Source organism: Mesoplodon bidens (genome assembly GCF_964165515.1).
Source record: "Mesoplodon bidens genome assembly, chromosome: 9".
In the NCBI taxonomy this organism is placed as follows: Eukaryota; Metazoa; Chordata; class Mammalia; order Artiodactyla; family Ziphiidae; genus Mesoplodon; species Mesoplodon bidens.
In genome coordinates this window covers 99855255-99875585 of record NC_138166.1, presented here as the reverse complement: position 1 = coordinate 99875585, position 20331 = coordinate 99855255, and the positions used below count along the sequence as shown (strand labels likewise).

Below are 20331 nucleotides of genomic sequence, written 5' to 3'. Positions count from 1 at the left end.
ACGTACCCTCTCACCAACGTTCTGCTAAGGACACGTGTTCTTCCTGCCCAGATCAGCAGCTTGGAGCCCCGCCCGCCTCGCATTTCCAAGGCCCCGCCTACCGCTCCACCGACCAATTGCTCCTGAGGCGTAGCCCGACCCCGCCCCTCCGGCCCCTGCCGGCCGCCTTTGTTCTCCCCCGCTCCCTCTCTCAGCCTGTGCGCTCCAGGCAAACCGAGTGGCAGCCGCTGATTGGAGGCCGCGGCGCAGCCAATCAGAAGGGGGCACCTCACGTTAGCGCTCCGATCTTTAAACGCCGGAACCGCGGGGCCTGCGGAGGAGGCCGGGAGGAGGAGCTGCGCTGAGAACGGTGCTGCGGGACTCGGACGCGCACTTCGGCTCACGCGGCCCGCGCGCCCGGTCGGGCTGGGATTGGCCGGTCCGCGGCTTCCCCCGCCCCCAGTCAATTGCCGGCTAGGTCTTCCGGTGGGGGGCGGTTTATTTCCTTACTTCTCGTTTCCTTTCGCGAGACCGGAGCCAGAGGTTCGGGATCGCCCAGCGGCCGCTGGCGCGAGGAGGCCGAGCTCCGCACCGCCGCGATGAGGCCCCGGAAAGCCTGGCTGCTCGTTCTGCTCTTAGCCCTGGCGCAGCTGCTGGCAGCGGCGAGCGCCGAGGGCTCGGATGAAGGTGAGCGGCGGCGGGCCGGGCCTGTGGGCGGGGGGCGCCGCGCGGACCGCCGACGTGCTGCAGTTTGAGGGCGGTAGCGGGGGACAGGATCGCTTGGGAGATCCGGGAGAGGAGGGCGGCGAAGCGGCCGGGGCTGCCACCGAGGCTTGAACGCGGAGAGGATGTAAAGTGCCTACTTTGCATGCTGGCTCCTTCGCCCGGATGCTGCTCAGATTTTCCTCGAGTCCAGGCTGACTGCCCGCTCCTGGGAAGGGGAGCTTGGGAACTGGTTCAGCATTTGAGACTAACACGCCCAGGGAGTGTGAAGGGAGAGGGGCCTCTGTTTTCAAAACATATTTTAGAGAAGGGGCGAGGGCATGAAGCCCCAAGTGGGAGCTCTCGGGACAACCGCGGGCAGCAAGCATTTTACGTCTCAAAACTGTGGTTTGTAGGTTTGGATATAAGTAACTCAAGGGTTCTGGTTTGAGGGAGAAAGGGATGGCTTGGTTTGCATCTTTTGGAAACCGGAGATAACATTCCTTTTGCGAGCATTTATTGAGCACCTACTGTGTGTGCCAGTCACTGCACTGGGTTGTGGGAGTTAAGGATGAGTGTGGCCCCTGCCCATAAAGCGCCCGCTCTGGGAGGAAGGTTCGCAGCTACTAGTCATCACTCCTGCATTTTTCTTTGAAATCGGCTAGCTAAAAACAAATGGTGTAAGAGAACTTGGAAAATTAGAAAGTTTTAGTCAAGAAAAGAATGCTAATTCCTAGAGAACAGGGCATTGCATTACTGGTCTTAAACTTCTTCCTCTCTGGCCTTTCTCTAGGTGACTGGTGACTAGAGTTTTTTCCTGTTGAGTTTGTTCCAATATAAATAAACCCCTTTTTCTAATGTTAGTGTGTAAAGGAACTGTGAACTTTATACTCTTTTAAACAGCTTGAGTAACTTCTATGCAAGTCAGTGATTCAAGAGTCTTTACCCACGTAGAAAGGTAAGTTAAAAACCAGCGCTTGGTGAGAAGAACACCTACCTGCCAACAGGAACTAGAGAGTAGTAGTGTCACCTATGTCTTAGGACCTTTATCCAAATACTTGGTGCTTATTTAAATACAGGGTCCCAAAATACACCCAAGCGGACTGCAGCGGTGGGCCCTCGAATCTGCATGTTAAACATTTCATTGATTCATGGGCAAAGTAAACCTTGGGAGGCACCTTAAAGTTTGAGGACCAGTGGAGATGGAGGGTAGTTTTTGGAACGTAGCCAAAGAGCAAACTCGCTTTGTCTTGGTTCTGATCCAGTGATTCTATTTTGCGGGGATTCTTAAGAGGCCTGGAAGGGTGGCAAACATGGGTGGACACCAAGGGCTATTAGGAAGAGGGAGTGTGTCATTTGGGTCCCAGGTCACTAATGCACTGGAGACCCTGGGAAGTAGTCGCCTCTGGGGTGAGCCCAGGAATCTCTGCGGTTGGGTAGGGTGGGGCTTCTAGTAGTTACCTTGACTCTTTCCCATCCCTGGCTCTTCGCGTTCAGCTTCTATCACAGATAACCCATCCCGTGGATTTATTTTAGGGCCACACTTCCCTCTACCCCAGATGATCCCAGTCCTTAGGGGGTTTTCCCCCTTTTGTGCCTCTCGTGCATTTTACCTTTTTGTTTTGCCGCACTGCTGGGCATGCGGGATCTTAGTTGCTTATTTATTTATTTATTTGGCTGCACCTGGTCTTAGTTGCAGCATGCGGGATCTTCATTGTGGCCTGTGAGCTCTTGTAGTTGCGGCATGTGGACTCTTAGTTGCGGCATGCGGCATGGAGCCCGGGGCCCCCTGCATTGGGAGTGCAGAGTCTTAACCGCTGGACCACCAGGGAAGTCCCTTGCTTGCTTTTATTTGGGATTGGTTTAGATTTTAAAGTAAGTGGAAATTCACTTGGGTACAGTGCTGAGGAACTGTCCAGTTGTCCCTCTCTTTTCGTTTCTGAGAAGTAATTATCAAACGAGTCCATGTAAAGCTTGGGGCATCCTGGGAAGAAAATCCTATGTGTCAACATGGCATAGCGGCTGAGCAGTCAGGACCCTCCACTCAGTAGCCTTGTGCCTTTGGGCAGGTGACTAAAGCTCTCTGTTTCTTCCTCTGTAAAGTGCATGTAATGTGTTTCCCTCGGGGGATGAGATAATGTGCGTAAGTGCTCAGCACGGTGCCTGGCACATAAAACATGTCAATTAAGTGATGTTATATCTGATAACAAATTTCTCTTTTTCTATTCAGTATTGACCTAATGGTAAGATTTACCCAACTTTTATGGGCACCTCCCTGGTGGGGACTGGAAGACCGGCCAGCTGAGGAGGCAGATGAGGACATGCTGTAAGGAGCCGCTGGTGTCCAGCCTGGGCAGGATCCAGAGTTGTCAGATGTACTGGTGGGAGGGGCCAGGGGTTGCAGTGACCTGGTTAGAGGAGGGGCCTACATTTCAGGAGTGGCCTTACTGGGTGGGCTAAGCAGTGTGTGGAGATGATGCAAGAGGCTTCACTGACTACACGCTGGGGAGGATGGCACCCTTCCAGAAGGTGCTGGAAGGCTTTGGATATATTTCTATCCTAGAATGTCCAACTTTAAAAGTGAAGCCCAGTGAAGAGTGGTCTCCCCATTAAACTGAGATATTTTCCTTGTCCGGATGTGTGGGGTTTTAGTCCGTGGGAATATAGAGCCAGCACCTTCTCCAGTTGCAGAGGAGTCAGCCCTGGGGGTTGTCTGCAACTTGGGGAGGAATGGAAAGGGGGGGCCACACCTTAATGCTGTTGAGGATCCTTAATTACATAGGGAATGTTCTGCCATTTTGTTTATCCTTAAAAATATAAACTCAAAGTCAATTTTTAAAAAAGTGTCAAGAACTGAATTCATGTTCGGAGCTCTGTCCCAGGATAACTCATGGACCCCCATTTAATCGTGAGAGCCCCATTACCAGTGGTGCTCGCAGACCACTTCGGGCTGGGTGTAGGTAGGAAAGCGTCTTTGCTTTTCCGTTTTGTAAAATTCACCTTATCCCTGTGCATTGAGCGGATAGCCGAGTCCCTCTTCCTCCCCGAGCTGTTTCCTAGCTTGAAGAGAGGATTGAGTTCTCCCAAGCCTTCTTTCCAACCTTCCTCCAGTCTTTCCGTCTGCCCGCAAGTCAACTTGATTCTTGGACTGAGCTGAGCAGCCAGGCGGTGAGAGTGGAGATGCACTGCCTGGGGCATCTACCTAACTGCCCTCAGCAGGCCTTCTGGGCCGTGGGAGCACCCAGATCTGGGGCAAGGCGTGTGGCGCTTCCCAGGCCCCCGACAGGAGCAGAGAACCTGCACGACATCCCCACTTTAAGCCCCCGGTTTTGCAGCCCCGATGTGGGTCATTTTGGGTGGGACTTTCAAGTGAGGGGCGGTCAGACTAGCCTTTTGAAAGCCACTGGGACCAGGGTTCTGCAGGCCAACATGGGTCAGCTAGTACTTATCCTGCAAGTTTGTTGTAGGCAGTGTTCCTAGAAGTACCGGGAGCCCCTAGCCAGCCCGTGTGAACCCGGAGGTTCTCAAGCGTTACGTCCTAGGATTCCCGAGGACCTGGGTGTATCGTGTTGGCTGCCAGTCACCAGTGGAAGGGGATTCAGTGTGACGTGAGTGTAAAGAAACGAGCTGAGGCCACCCTGAGAGGTGGCGTTGGGGTTGAGCCCAGGTTGTCTTCCTCTGGGTCCTGCCCCCTCCACATCCAGGGAGCCTGGTTCTCATCGCTCTCCCCAAGCCTCCTGCTGACAGTGCTGGGGGCATGGGGCTTCTGCAGGCCTGAGCACCCCACAGGGTCCCTGATGGGGAGCAGGGAAGTGGCAAGGTGGCTGGGGAGCTCGGGGAGGGCGGGAGGAAAACTGCGGGCAGGGCCAGTAACCTGCCCCAAGAAACATGGGAGTCTGCTGGGTATGTACTCCTCAAATTGGTGGGTGTTCTTTTTGGATTTTAGAGCCGTTTCTCCTGCCCGTGCAACGGAGGAACTTCTGCCTTAAGTTGGAGAGGGGGATGTGAAAGGAAAAAGCAGTGGGTGTTTGAAGGGACAAGTGTGGAGGAAAGTGGGGCTTGGCGGGGTGGGGTGGGTTTTTTGGTTTGCTTTTGACCATTAGTGTGCAGACTGGTAGATTTTAATGATAACGAGCAAAGCTGCCACCCTGCCCAGACCAGTTCCTGGCTTTTCTGAGCAGCTGCAGAGCCAGCACTGGATCAGTTCAGGGGCGGCTAAGATTGGTCAAGTCCCAGGGGTTCCCGGGTCCCGAGGGCAGGTTTTCAAGCCCTGACCTCAGTCCCGCTGTCAGTGTTGGTTTCTCTCCTGGGAAGCATCTCCAAAAATAAATAATTGGCCCTGAAACATTCTGCCTTTGGAGTTGATGAAATCGTGCTGGCTGCAGTCCTGTTTGCTGACGTGGTAGCCGCTGGGGAACCTGGGTAACGAGAACTGCCGTTCAGGGTTTCTGGTACCTGTAGTTCCGCAACAAATTCAGTTGAACCTTGATAATAAGATGTGCTCATATTCTTGCGTTCTGGAAAGAGTACTTTGCTTCCAGGCAGGGCGTCCTACAAGGGTACGAACAGGAAACAAGTACTGGTTCTCAATTTTTCATTCTGGAGGATGGAATCCTAGTCCATTTCTGAAAGGGGTGGCATTTTTACCTCATACACATAAAAAATAGCCCCACAGGTATTATAATCCTTCAGCAAAAGGTTGAAATGTGAAGGGAATGTGGGGAATCATCTTTTACTTATAAAGTCAGCCCGAGTAACCTCCAGGGTGGAAAAGTTGAGAACCAGTACTTGTTTCCTGTTTGTACTCATCTGGGGACCTGGCAGTCAGTCATTCATTGTGGTGGGGGGGGGCAGGGATTAGATGCAGTCCTTCCTGCCTGTGGAAGCAGAGAGGGTGAGGAAGAGGAGCACGTCTGTGAAAGTTAGCCTGGCCCTTGAGCACAGACGTGGGGGACCCACAAAGTGAGGAGCCTGAGACGCGGCATGCATATGGCTGAGGGAGCCTTGCCGCGGGGGGGCAGCCCGAGGGGTGGATCGAATCTGTGCCTGGGGAGCGGGAGGGAGGGTTCTCTGTGCCTGGGCTGAAGGCCTGCAGAGCAAGGCCTGGGAGGGAGTGCTCCATCTGGAGAGGGGGCTGGTCCTGCCGTCCGAGTCCTGCTGCAGATTTTAGACTTTAAATTCTAGACCTGTAGTCAGTTTTCAACCGTCTTTTAGGCGTGACCTCCCTTTAAGTGAAATCTTAAGTGGCCACCCGATATGCAAATTTCTGGGGTCGGGGAAGCCCCCAGGGACCACGCAGGACTCATGACCATTTTGAGGGTTTTGGATTCTAGGGGGATTTTTTCTTTTTTTTTTAATGAAGTTATTTATTTATTTATTTTTGGCTGTGTTGGGTCTTCCTTGCTGCGCGTGGGCTTTTCTCTAGTTGCGGCGAGTGGGGGCTACTCTTTATTGCGGTGCGCGGGCTTCTCATTGCAGTGGCTTCTCTTGTTGTGGAGCACGGACTCTAGGCACGCAGGCTTCAGTAGTTGCGGCATGCAGGCTCTAGAGCGCAGGCTCAGTAGTTGTGGCTCGCAGGCGTGGCGCACGGGCTTAGTTGCTCCGCGGCCTGTGGGATCTTCCCGGACCAGAGCTCGAACCCGTGTCCCTTGCACTGGCAGGCGGATGGGTTCCCAACCACTGTGCCACCAAGGAAGTCCCTCTAGGAAGATTTTTAAGGAGGAGGGTCACCAGTTTCCTAACCAGTCTGGGTATTTTCTGCACAGATTCTTCTAAGAAAGAGGATGCCATTGAGGAGGAAGACGAGGAGGAGGAAGATGACGAGGAGGAGGACGACGACGGCGACGACTTGGAAGTTAAGGAAGAAAACGGTGTCTTGGTCCTAAATGACGCGAACTTTGATAACTTTGTGGCTGACAAAGACACGGTGCTGCTGGAGTTCTACGCTCCATGGTGAGGACCCACGCTCTGCCCCCCTCAGCCAGATGGACCAGGGGTTCCTCTGTGTCCCAGGCTTGACCCCTCAGTGTCATCCGGACCCGCAGGGTGGGAGTGTCCGGGTGCAGCAACCCAGACTCCTGGTTCGGGAGCGCCAGGAGCTCAGCATTCTGCCAATTTGCATTGAGCGTCCGACGAGCCAGCCCTCGGGGACCGTGGGCCCCGCTCGTTTCAGATCCAGTGCTTAAAAAGGTGAACACGTCCTCTGCTAGTTACAGCTGGGGGCGGCTGAAGAGCTGTGATGACACAGAGACCTGCGTGGGTGACAGACGCATCCCTCGTTACAGATTCAGCCCTCCACCCCTCCTTCTGCCCGGAGTCTGGCGGCTGCCCAGTGCAGCCCCTGGGGCCTCCCATAGGAAAGGTGCATGGGCCCTGGGGGAGCAGCCCCTCTTTTCCCATCTTTCACCCTCACGGTGCAGCCAGTCATGACTCTTGGGCTCCTTCCCCCCACCTCTCTCCTGCTGTTTTTTCCATCTCATAATCCCGTCTTCTTTTTCCCCTTTCTCCTGCCCTCCTTGGTTCACCTCGGAGACAAAATAGTCAAGATATTCTTATGTTGTTTGTCTAGCACAGTGTGAGATACTTCGTAAAAGTATCTAAACAGTCCTTAGGACAGGCCTATGAGGTTACATCATTCCTGGTTTATAGATCAGCCGTTCTCAAACATTTTGTTCTCAGGACCCCTTAACACTTAATAATTGAGGACCTCAAATAGCGTGTTATGTGGGTCATGTTTATCAGTAGTTACCTTATCAGAAATTAAAACTGAGAAATAGAAAAAGCCATCTTTAAATAACAGGAGCCCTCTTACATGTTAACATCAGAACGCTGACATCATCGTCGGTCACGTAGCCTCTGGAAAACCCTGCCATATGCTTCTGAGAGGAGCGGAAAAGACAGCATCTTTCAGGAAGCGTCTTCTCCTTACACTGGGGCGTAGAGATGTTGAAAGCATGTTCCCTCAGCAGAGCTCAGTTTCGAACCTGGAGCTGTTTGACTTTCAGCTGCCTTGGCCTCCCCTGTTTTGTGTTTCTTGTTAACTGCAAACATTTCTGGTCCCAGTGCCCCCGTTTGTGTGCGTGTTGCTGGATTTAAGACTCCATGGGTACAGTTAACCTGCTGCTTCTTCACGAAATCTGATTCTCAGGTGTGGGCATTGCAAGCAGTTTGCTCCAGAATATGAAAAAATCGCCACCACCTTGAAGGAGAATGACCCTCCCATCGCTGTCGCCAAGATCGACGCGACCTCGGAATCGGCGCTGGCCAGCAGGTTTGACGTGAGTGGCTATCCCACCATCAAGATCCTTAAAAAGGGGCAGGCTGTCGACTACGAGGGCTCCAGGACCCAGGAAGGTGAGTGCTTCTGAGCTGCTGGTGGAAGTCGGGGGGACCGGGCTCCCTCCCGCTGGAGGGGAAAGTGGAGGGGGTGATGGGAGGGCAATTTGGATATTAGAAAGGAAGCCGAGCTGAGTGGACGGGGAGTGATCCCTGATGGAATGTTCGCGGACACTTGGATCAACATAAACTTGTCCTTGCACGGGAGGGGGTATCTTCTTCCATTGACGGCTATGAAACTCAAGGTCTGGAGCCGGTGTGTTGCAGTTCATGGGTCTTGGTAGTGCGCTGGAGCAGTGCTTCTGAACGCCTAGCTTGCATCCGACTCACGGGGGATGGGATGGGGTGGGGTGGGGTTGAGGGGGCTCGTTAAGACAGACTGTCGAGCGCCAGCCCAGAGCTTCTGATTCACTAAGTTTCAGGTCTGGCCCAATAACCTGCGTTTCTTGCGAGCGCCAAGGGCTTGCCGAATGTGCGGGTCCAGCGCCCCACGTTGGAACCACTGGTGTGCGGAGCCAGACAGTGTTTCTAAAACCAGGCCCGATGGATCCCTGCCTGGCTCACATCAGACACTAAATAAGTTTCATTAAATGAATGAGAAAATAACATTGTGGTAGCCTTTAGCCTATCTCTTAATCACTTAAGAAAAAAAGATTGCTTTGTGCTGCATTTTCCATTCCCAGTATAGCATAGTAGAAATAGCACTGAGTAGGTTTGGGGTCTTCATTGCCATCACGTAGCCCTGTGTCCCCCCACAAGGGCCTCCCTTGCTGGGCCTTGGGCTCCTCATCACGGAGTGTGAGGTCATTTGGACTTGATCTCAAGGTTCCCTTTGGATTGGTACGAGAGTCTGTCCTGTGACGGACTTGTATGTTTGGAGGTCTGCACCTGACACCTGACAGCTAGGCATGTGGCCCAGTTTGGAATCTTGAGAGCAGAGTTTGCCTAAGTGGCCTCCCCAGGCACCAGCCCTCCCAGTGCGTCTTAATAATGGGGCTCGGGGCTTCCCTGATGGCACAGTGGTTGACAGTCCGCCTGCCGATGCAGGGGACATGGGTTCGTGCCCCGGTCCGGGAAGATCCCACATGCCATGGAGTGGCTGGGCCCGTGAGCCATGGCCGCTGAGCCTGCGCATCTGGAGCCTGTGCTCCGCAACGGGAGAGGCCACGACTGTGAGAGGCCCGCGTACCGCAAAAAAGAAAAAAAATAAAAATAATAATAATAATGGGGCTCGCCCGCGTTGATGGCCCCAGGGCCTCAGCTCCGCCTACACCGGCAGGTGCTGCTGTGCGCGCTCCAGTCTGAAAGCTCGTGCTTTGCGGCAGTGGGTCTCAGACCTGGCTCCTTGGTAGATTCTACGGCAAACAAGGAGAGAAAAGTTTGCAGCCGCTGCTCCTAAGAACCCCTTGGAAAGTGCTTTGCGAGCATATATTCAGTGTCCCAGGCCTGGCGTTGAATCTGTCTCCAGGGAAGCAGGCCACAGATGGGCCTTTTGGAGTCTGTGCAGCCTGAGCGGCGTGGGAGCTGCTGCTCCTCTTTTCATTTTCCTCCAGTTTGGTTACATTTTATGATGCGTGTAACATGCCAGTGCTAGATGTGCGTGTCTAAATACATATGTATTTGTACGAGTTAAGAGGATGCCCCCAAAACTATTAATAGGCACGTGTGGTCAAACACTGGGAGATGACCTCTCGGGGTTCGAGTGCAGTTAGAACCCTGGCGTGGTAGGAACGGAAGTCTCGTTCGTTGGGTTGGGCTTGGACTGTCTCGAGCAGTCTGCAGGGGGTGCGTGTGGCAGTGGACATGTGACGGACGGCTCCTGGAAACAGTGGGCCTCTGGCTCTTAATTGTGCAGAGTGGCCCTGGCTGTAGACGTGATTGGATTTCAGGAAATCACTTGGGTCCCGTTCTGTGGCCCCGCTCTCTCTCTCCGCCCCTCACCACCTGCCACCCCTGCAGCGGGGGCCTGCATGTGCTTAGTCATGTGTTGTTTCTTCCAGAAATTGTGGCCAAGGTCAAAGAAATCTCCCAGCCCAACTGGACACCTCCACCAGAAGTCACGCTCGTGCTGACCAAAGATAACTTCGATGAGGTGGTGAACGACGCAGGCATCATTCTGGTGGAGTTTTATGCCCCGTGGTAAGATGGTGTCTATCACCTGTTATCGGATACTGGTCAGGCCCGTCCTGTATTCGGTACAGGCACGGGCCGGGGGTGGCAGAGACAGACCCCCGCATGTGAGGCAGGACTAGCCGAAGAGCAGGCGGGTGCAAAGTCCCCGCCGTGCACAAGTGGGCAGAGTGGGGTGCCGCGTGTTCCAGGAGAGGTGGTTTCACAGAGTCTTTCCTGGGGGGTAGGATGAGGCTAAAATGTAGGCCTGAAGCGTGGAGGCTGCAGGGGAGAGTAAGCCACGTGGGCCACGTAGGGGGGCCACCCAACGATCTGGGGCCCCTCGGAGCTGGAGGACACGGCCGTGCGCCGGACAGTGCCCGCTGCCCCCCGGGCCTCGCTGCCTCCCTCCTGAGATGTTTGAACCTTGGTTTTCTCTGTCTTCGTCTCTGCTCTCGACTGTTCTGGAGTGAATCTTGGAAGTTGACCCTGACTCTTGCTTTACACTCAAGACGTGTTCCCTTCTTGTGCCGGAGCCCCGGGGTCCCTGCAGTTTCCTGCCTTTTGTCCCTTCCCCTCACCCCCCCGCCCTTCACAGGCTTGCATCCACTTCCTGCCCATCCCTCGTGTCCCAGCTCACCCTCACGTCCTGTGTGAAGTCACCACTGACTGGTATCCTTACCTGCCCCAGCTCTCCAACCAAGAAAATTGTCTTGGCCTTTCCCATGTCTTACCCCGCGTCACGGTTACGCCCCTGTCCACCCATGTCTCGGGTGTGTGTGTGCTGTGTGCGTCCCCCACCCCCATGAAGGAGGAGGCCACATCCTGCTGGCCCCTGGGGAAGGCCCGGGCCCCGCCCTCACCCGGGGGCATCCCGAGGTTGTCGCCCGGGAGCGCAGGCGGGGTTTCTGCGCTTCACTTACCTGGCAGGTGGCATCCACACCAGAACAGGCCCCTGACAGAACAGCTTCCTCTCGCAGGTGTGGACACTGCAAGAAACTGGCCCCCGAGTATGAGAAGGCCGCCAAGGAGCTGAGCAAGCGCTCTCCCCCGATCCCCCTGGCGAAGGTCGACGCCACTGCAGAGACAGACCTGGCCAAGAGGTTCGACGTCTCCAGCTATCCCACCCTGAAACTCTTCCGCAAGGGAAAGCCCTTCGATTACAACGGCCCACGGGAAAAATACGGTACTGCCGCCTACTCTGGCCTCGGTGGGGGGGGAAGCTCCTGGCACGTGTGGCCGCCGGCAGAGTTGTGGGGACAGCCCCTACAGCCCCCAGCGGCCCCTCAGGCGTGTGCTGTGCTCCTAGGGATCGTGGACTACATGATCGAGCAGTCCGGGCCGCCCTCCAAGCAGATCCTGGCCCTGAAGCAGGTCCAGGAGTTCCTGAAGGATGGAGACGATGTCATCATCGTTGGGGTCTTCAAGGCGGAGAGCGACCCAGCCTACCAGCAGTACCAGGACGCTGGTAAGGAGTGGCCCTCTGGGCGGGGTGGAGTGCCCGGGCCCGGGCCGTCCGAGGTTGCTGGGGAGTCTGCTGCTTTTGTATAAAACTCCTGGGCGTCGATTTAGGGGCTGGCTTGATGGAAGAATTGAGGTTGCATACGTGGGAACAGGCTTTCCTTTCTGGGCTTGGGGGTTGGTTCTCTGTTGCTTTAGTTGCACGTGGGTGATATGATCTCTTACTAAATAGATGAGAGGGCTGCGCAGTCCCCCTCCTGGCCTCTGAGAGGAGGGGAGGGGCACAGTCAAGTTCATCCAAGGTCATTGTCTACCTCCCGCCCCTTCCAGGGGCCCCTTCCCAGAGCCGTTCCCTCTGCCAGGGGTAGGGTCTTGACCGGAGAGGGAGGGTTTCTGCATCACACCTGGGTTCGAGTCCTGGCTCTGCCAGTGTTAGAATACCGTGACCACAGTCAGTGACTTGATCAGTTCGGAGATCTCACGTCCAACACGGTGACCTGTCCTACTTGGAAGGTTGTTACATTAGTTGAGATAAAGTGGAGGAAGTGCTTAGCAAAGCGCCTGGGGATGCTGATCGCACGGTGAATGCTGGTCTTGCTGGTCTGGGAGGCAGAGTTTATCACCAGCAGCTGTCAGTGGTGTCCCGTGTGGGCTGGCGTCCTCGCTCCCCGGATGGTCCCCAGGTCATGAACAAAAGACGGTTTTTCAGGGACGGTCAGGACCCTCTTGGTCCTGCTGAGTGCCCTCCACCCCTCACCCCACGTCACACACTCCAAAGCAGTTTGCTTTTCTACTTCGAAGGAGTAGTTATGACCTGCTCGCCACTTAGTGCTAATCTCCGTGCTGCGCAGTCACGGTTGTGCGTTTGTCAAATACAGATTAACGTTGTAAAACTTACAGTAGAGCTAAACTCTGTGCTTCCTCAGTCTTCACTGATTCAGTCAGTAACCTTGTCACCCAGTTGTGCTAGAAACTTGCAGAGGGGTCCCCTAGCCCACCTAGGGCCACAGGCAGCCACGGAGTCCCCAAACCTACACATTTATGTGCATATGCAGATCCCTGGGGATCTTGTCAAAATGTGGGTTCTGGGGCTTCCCTGGTGGCGCAGTGGTTGAGAGTCTGTCTGCCGATGCAGGGGACACGGGTTCGTGCCCCGGTCCGGAAAGATCCCACGTGCCGCGGAGCGGCTGGGCCCGTGAGCCATGGCCGCTGAGCCTGCGCGTCCGGAGCCTGTGCTCCGCAACGGGAGAGGCCACAGCAGTGAGAGGCCCGCGTACCGCAAAAAAAAAAAAAAAAAAAAAAAAGTGGGTTCTGGTGCTATACATCTGGGTGGGCCCGGGTGCTGCCCATCCAGCTGCCTCACTTCCAGTCTGACATACGTGTGACTCCACATGGCCGGCCGGGTTAGGCTCAGGCAGGGGTGACAGTCACTGGGCCTGGGGTGTAGACTGCAGGGAAGGAGCCAGAGACAGTCCTGGGGCTGCAGCGCGGACGACGGAGAAACTGATGGCGCAGGAGCAGAGGGGAGGCTGGCGGGAGGAAGGGGTCTGTGAGCGTGGAGGGCGGGCGGGAGGTTCTTGAGTCGATTCTGTCTCTCCACCCAGGGCCACCTGATAACAAATACCCGGGGCGCCTGGCGGCTTAGAACGGGTGTGCCTTCTGGGTGGGCCACCTTGTTTCATTCTTACAGTGGTCTGAGAGGTGCCCTGTCCTGTTTCTACAGAAGAGGGACTGGGGCTCGGGGAGGTGAGTAAGTGGCAGGCCTGAAGTCACACAGTTGGCAGGTCGAAGATTACGATTTCAGTCGAAGTCTGTCTTAGCTTCCAAAAGCTGTGAGCTTGTCCAGGTCGCCCCTACCTCCTGCAAGACACGTACTGTGCCCTCAGCCGCCTGTCCCTATAACCAGTCGGAGGCTGCCCTCGGGTGGGGCGACACCTCACCCAGTGCTGGGACCACAGACTCCGCTCAGGGTGCGTCTGGATGCCTCAGCCAGGACAGAGCAGAGGGACTGAGGTGATTCCCCTGTGGGGTCCGGGGCAGGGGTTGACAGGCCGGCCCACGGGCCAAATCCGGTCCTCACGTGGTTTTGTCAGTTCCCTTAGAACACAGCACACTGGATGGTTTGCACGCTGATCAGCACAGAGCTGGGTCATCATGACCATGGGGTCCACAAAGCCAAGATAGTTCCTGTCTGGTCCTTTCCATAAAAGTTTGCCAGCCCCTGTTCTAGAGTATCCTCAGACAGTGGGGTTGCATTTGGGAGTTTCCCAAGATTTAAGGTACGTATAGCAAAAGAACCGCAGCCCACAAACAGGCCACCCAGCAACTCGAGGAGGAGCAGTCAAGCCCCTGGGAAGGGTGCTGGGTGTGAAAACTCCCTGTGGGGATGGAGGGTTCTTGTGACGGACACAGGAGGATTGGGGCTGTCTGTCTAGGGTTACGTGCTTCTCAGCGTCAGAGGCCACAGTCGACCGTAGCGCCTGACAAATTAGCTCTAAGTTTTTCTGTGAAGATAGTCTATTTTTAAAATAAATTCCAAGATATATAGATTTTAAGGTATTACATCTATACCACCTTTTAAAATCCAGACTCCTTTCAAGTGTTTCAGCTCTGGATATTGTCCACACAGCGTTCGTGGTTAATGACACTATTTTCTGGGCGTTTGCTTTGACTGATGGGGGGTAGTGAGTTGAATCTAGATCATTTAAGCAATTTAGTAAATTGTGTATTTGCTGTTCTGTTAATTTTTCAGCTAACAACCTGAGAGAGGATTACAAATTCCACCACACTTTCAGCACTGAAATAGCAAAGTTCTTGAAAGTCTCCCCGGGGAAGTTGGTCATCATGCAGCCTGAGAAATTCCAGTCCAAATATGAGCCCAAGAGCCACGTGATGGACATCCAGGTGGGTGAGGGATGCCAGCCCCGGGGCATCCGATCAGTATGAAGGTCTCTTGGTCAGGGTTCGCGGGAGGGACGGTGGTCGGGGGATGGGGTCTCACATACCTCATGGGTCGTGGGGCCTTGGCCCCTGGCAAAGCTCCACCTGCTTTTGCCAGAAGGGTTCCCCCGGTCTTTATAGCTCCTGGCAGGCCAGCACCGGCCTGCGTGGCTGGTGTGGCTCCTGGCCAGGACGTGCTGGCTGCTGGGTCTGAGCCGAGCCTCACTTGCCGCCAGGTGGCTTGGGTGCTGAGGCCTACGAAGTGATGACGGGCCTCTCTGTTCACTGGGTGAAGCTGTGGGACATGGCATGTGGACTTGGCCTTTCTTTCCTCTATGTCCCCCCACTCTCGGTCTTCCTAAGGGGGTGACACACTCATCTCTAGAGAGGTGGAGGGAGTTCCCAGCCCAGGGTGAGCCTGGGTCCAGCTCGGTGTTCCGAGTGCTTCACAGGGGCCCCGCACTCCACTGAAAAGATCTTCAGGTTTGGAAAAAACCTTACATCTTGAATCCAAATATCTTATTTGATAGAAAGATGCAGAGAAGTGAGCTAACAGACTGGAGGTCCCACAACCAGTTAGGAGCAGACTCGGGAAAATGCAGGTGTGCTCCGTCCCCAGCCAGGACATATGGGGGTGGTCTCATCTCGCCCCCTGCCCTCCAGCTTCTCTTTTTAGCATCCAGAGATACTGACTCTGGGTCCACAGAGGGGCCCTGATGGCACAGTTCTGTATGGTGTGCATGCTCCTGGGAAAGGGGGCTGTCTGCAGCTTTCAGTAGATTCTTGAAGGGGTCCTTGACCTGAAAAGGTTGAGATCCACAGTCTGTTGTACACATCACTGCTACTTTGCTCTTTTGGTATTATTTATATACCGTCTTGGTTGCAAAAATTATTTCAGGCTGCTTTGTAAAAAAATTCACACAGCAGATAAAATGTGATTTTTAAAAAATGGATTTAAAAATTAGGACAAAGGGAAGACAAGGGCAGGACAGGTAAGATGAAGCCAGGTGTAAAATCAGCACAGGCCGCACTGCTGTGAGGGGGTAGCCTGTTTGCTGCAGACGTAAGCGAGGACGGCTCTGGCCTTGAGTTCATCGGGCCCGCGGGTGCCAGGTGCTCAGCTCGGGAGCACATTTGTCCTGGGTCCCTCGGCTTTGAGCTCACCTCCTGAGTGATGGTTGGTCCAGGGGCCATCCTGATGAAAGACACCCCCCAGCCCGGCTGCCCTCTGCCTTGTCCCTGCTGCCTTCTCCCACCTGGCCCGCCCTGCCATTTTTCAGTGCCACCCAGGGCCACCTCCTGACCATCCCTGCGGATGGGACATGGGCCCTAGGGGGAGAGAGCAGTGGTCATCCATCACTTCCTGCTGGGCAGGCAGCCTCACCTCGTTGGGCCTCGGTTTCCTCACCTGTAGAGCGAGGTGGCCGTGCCGCCCTCACGTGCAGCTGTGTGGCCCCGCGCTCTTCCTGAGAGACGCTGCCCACACCCCTGCCCGCGGCTTCAGTGTAGCAGCTAGTCAGGGGCAGGCTTTCTCCAGGCGGAGCTCAGAGCCCCAGCGGCGCTTCGCATCACGGCACCGTGTTCCTCGTCCGTGCAGTGTCCCTGAGAGGCTGCTGTGAGGATCAGACCAGGGGAAGGGGGGACCCTGCGCCCAGTGTAGCCCACGTTAGCGCCGCTGTCATCTGGGAGCCGGGCCTTCCCCCAGCAGAACCTGAGTGACCTGGACCGCAAGCCCCCACCCAGAGGGAAGGGCACGCGGCCTCTGCGGTTGCCCGAGAGGCTCACTTCGGGTTCCCTGGAGGAGGGGCCCCAGCATCACTGGGTGGACTTGAGTGGGGCCCCTGTGCCCATCTCTTGGAGCAAATGTCTTTTCCCATCGACAGCAACAGACAGCTGCACCTCACCTGCCCCCTTTTGCAGGACTCCACGGAGAGCTCGGCCATCAAGGAGCATGTGTTGAGGCACACGCTGCCCCTTGTGGGCCACCGCAAGTCTTCCAATGAGGCCAAGCGTTACTCGCGGCGCCCCCTGGTGGTCGTGTACTATGGCGTGGACTTCAGCTTCGACTACCGCGTCGGTGAGGCCCGGGTTGGCAGCTGGGGTGTGTGGTTACTTACAGCTTCAGGGGCTTTTTCCTCCCGGGCTATGTCGCTACCCTCTTCCCTCTCTGCTTGAGCACGAGGGGAGCTTCGAGTCGAGTTGGGCCCTCTTAGATTAGAAATGCGGGGGCGATCGGGCGAGGCCAGCCCCCAACCCCGACCCGCCTGCGGGCAGGGCCCCTGGGCTGCGGCCCGAGGCTGGCCCGGGGTCTGCGCCTGGCATCTGGAGCCTCGGCCGCTGCGGCCCGGTTCACGGCCCTCGGTGCCCTTTCAGCCACTCAGTTCTGGCGGAACAAGGTCCTGGAGGTGGCCAAGGACTTCCCAGAGTACACCTTTGCCGTGGCCGACGAGGACGACTTCGCCACGGAGGTGAAGGACCTGGGGCTGAGTGAGAGTGGCGAGGAGGTGAACGCGGCCATCCTGGACGAGGGCGGCCGCAGGTTCGCCATGGAGCCCGACGACTTCGATGCCGACGCCCTCCGAGCCTTCGTCAGCGCCTTCAAGAAAGGTGGGCCCCCCCATCCCATCTCCCCCCATCCTCCACCTCCGTGGCCCCGCCGACTTGTTGTCGGGGGCCTGGCCCAGGCTTCCCCCTGGACCCGAGGGATGGGAAGATGGGGATGGAGAATCCCTGTTCTTTTGCTTTCTCTGTCTCTTTTTTTTTTTTTTTTGTATTAGAAAAAAGGCAGGTGTCTTGGAAATCTCAAGAAACCTTATTATTATTTTTTGTGGTATGCGGACCTCTCACTGCTGTGGCCTCTCCCGTTGCGGAGCACAGGCTCCGGACGCGCAGGCTCAGCGGCCATGGCTCACAGGCCCAGCCGCTCTGCGGCATGTGGGATCCTCCCGGACCGGGGCACGAACCCTTGTCCCCTGCATCGGCAGGCGGACTCTCAACCACTGCACCACCAGGGAAGCCTAAGAAGCCTTATTTTTATAATATGTAAAGTACAACAGGCTTTTGGACTTAGATGTAAGTTTCATGTATGAGGGAAACTTGCTTTGGCATCAAGCCGAGTGTCTTTCTCATCTGGTTGAGCACATGGCCCCAGGTCCCCAGCGCTGGCGGCTGGTGGGCAGACCTCCTTGTCTGTCTCTGCTCAGTCTGCTCCCCACCGTGGCTTCCAGCCCGCGGCGCTCACCCTCCTAGTAACCCCTCTGCATCGGGAGCATCTCGTGACGGCCTCACTGAACAGGACCCAGTGTCTGCTAGGCCTTGTGGGGAACCACCTGCACCCTCTCTGGCCTTTGCAGGGACTGGGAAAGTAGAGGATGTGAGGAAACCAGAGAACTGGGGGTGGGCTTCTGGAGACAAGGCCCTGCCTGGCCCTGGCAGCATCTGACTTGCCCTGTCCTGCACGTCAGGCCAGCCTCACTGTCTGGTCCAGTCAGAGCCACCGGGGTCCGGGCCTTTCGGCTCTCACACTCCTCCTCTGCTTGCTTTCCTCGGCAGGAAAACTGAAGCCAGTTGTCAAATCCCAGCCGGTGCCCAAGAACAACAAGGGGCCGGTCAAGGTCGTGGTGGGGAAGACCTTCGACTCCATCGTGATGGACCCGAAGAAGGACGTCCTCATCGAGTTCTATGCGCCCTGGTGCGGGCACTGCAAGCAGCTGGAGCCCGTGTACACAGCCCTGGGCAAGAAGTACAAGGGACACAAGGATCTGGTCATCGCCAAGATGGACACCACGGCCAACGATGTCACCGACGACCGCTACAAAGTCGAGGGCTTCCCCACCATCTACTTCTCCCCCAGCGGGGACAAAAAGAACCCAATTAAATTTGAGGACGGAAACAGAGATCTGGAGCATTTGAGCAAGTTTATCGAAGAACATGCCACAAAACTGAGCAGGGCCAGGGAAGAACTTTGAAGGCCTTGAGGGTCTGCTCAGGTCGAGCGCGGCAGGGACCAGACAGCGGCGCTTCCAGCACTCGGTAGTGGGGCCGGAGCCAGCTGCGAGCCCGGTGGGCTTGCTCAAGGCAGTCTCTCCAGGTGTTCTGGTTTGTCTTGTGTTTTAATTTTTTATACTTTGGTATTTCACCTCATGCTCTGATACTGAATAGATAGGAATGACTCAGTAGATTAGTCCAGAATTTTACAGAGGATACATCTATTTTTATCATTATTTGGGGTTTGATTTTTTTTTAACCTTTTCACCTTCTTTAATATATTTCTTCAAAGCAGACAAGTTGAATCTCTTCTGTGTGATTTTTTTTTCTCTTTTTTTAATTTAAAATTTAAGAAGCCTTTGCCAAATCACGTCGACTTTTCCTTTTTGTTTTATTGTCATCTGAGGAATGCTTAGCCGAAGATGGGACTGTTGGTGTTTGTTTTTTTTTCTTCCTGTTGTGGCACAAAGTGAGAACTGTCGCTGAGCACCCTGCCGAGGACGTCATTTCAGCCCGACTGATCTGCCACCCGGTCCAGGGAGAAGCAGCATCTCTGCAGGCCTGAGCGTCACCGTGCCTTCTCCTCCCAAGGCGAGGACAGCAGGCAGGAGCGTTTCCCAGGTGCTCCCAGACCCTTGGAGCCAGGATCCGAGGCTCAGCCTCCGAGAGGCCGCCTGCCTCTTCAGAACCACCGTGGCCGAGGAGAGATAAGCTAGGGCACAGGTGGAGACTTCAGGGTGATAGGAGGATAGGGTAGGCCGTTGTGACAGAATAAAGAAAGGATTGAAAATGAACCTCCGTCACCGTCCTAGAGAACGTGGTCCCGCCCTGGAGCCTCAGCCTGCTGGAGATGGAGAGGCTGGGCCTGGAGGGGAGGCTCCCTGCCCGGCCTGCAGAGTGCAGGTGGCCTCACTCCAGCCCTGAGCATCCAGGGGTGGGGTGGCATCCCGACCCGGGTAGGGTCATCGATGGGCTCTGCTCTTGGTTGTGGGTGGGCAGTGGTGCATTCTGTCGGGAGGGGGCAGGGACGGAGGGCAAGGCCCTGAGCACTTCTGGGGGCTGGGAGCAGGGGACAGGACAGGACAGGACGGGAAGCTGGACCGGCCCTCAGGGTTCTGGGCGATTTGTGTGATGTGAGCTTCATCCCGGGAGCTCATTCACCAAGATGTGCCGTCCCCGCTCACCTGTTCCTAATTTTGCTGAAACAGAAATCGTGAGCTGGGGACGTCTCTTTGAGCAGTGGCTGGTGGGTTTGCTGCAGGGGGTGTGGGGGTGGCAAGAAGCAGCCCCACGGGAAAGGGCAACCGGGGTGGGCCTTTCTAGATGACCTGCTTTCACGTTGAGTCTGGCCAGGGTGGGCGGGGTGTCTGGTACGTCCTCAGAATCCCCAGTGGGGCAGGAAGTCCTCCGCACCCTCCTGGACCCTCAGGAGGACAAGCAGGCCCCCCTCAGAGACTTTGTGCCAGAAGCTCACAGGAGTAAATGTGGGTGTGGGGCTTGAAGGCTTTTTTTTTTTTAGCCAAGAGGCACACTCCTCCAGCACCGCCTCGGGCTTCCATGCTGGTCTGGGAGACCTCACACAGCACACGTGAGGCCCGGGCTCTAGGAGGGAATAAGTGTGGTCTCATTTGAAGTGAGGTGTCGGGAAAGCCCTTTTTGAAGTGACGTTTGAGCTGAGACCCAAGGATGAGTTGGCTGGAGCCCGACTGAGGTTGGGAGTGAGTCATTTCTCAGTGTGTCCCGGGACCTGCAGCGTTGACACTACTTGGGTGTTTGTCAGAAACGCACGATCGCGGGCTGGGCCCCAGACCTGCTGAG

General features: G+C 55.7%; 1 protein-coding gene across 1 annotated transcript; it reads left to right on the top strand.

Annotated features, from left to right (window-relative positions):
• The first annotated feature begins 295 nt into the window (after nt 1-295).
• PDIA4 (protein disulfide isomerase family A member 4) lies at nt 296-19307 on the top strand. The gene is made up of 10 exons (XM_081244337.1): nt 296-666; nt 6447-6633; nt 7829-8034; nt 10017-10155; nt 11106-11311; nt 11435-11593; nt 14339-14490; nt 16447-16603; nt 16900-17133; nt 18079-19307. The coding sequence occupies exons 1-10, from the start codon at nt 579-581 to the stop codon at nt 18492-18494; spliced, it is 1944 nt and encodes a 647-aa protein (XP_081100463.1). The 5' UTR covers nt 296-578; the 3' UTR covers nt 18495-19307.
• The last annotated feature ends 1024 nt before the right edge of the window (nt 19308-20331 follow it).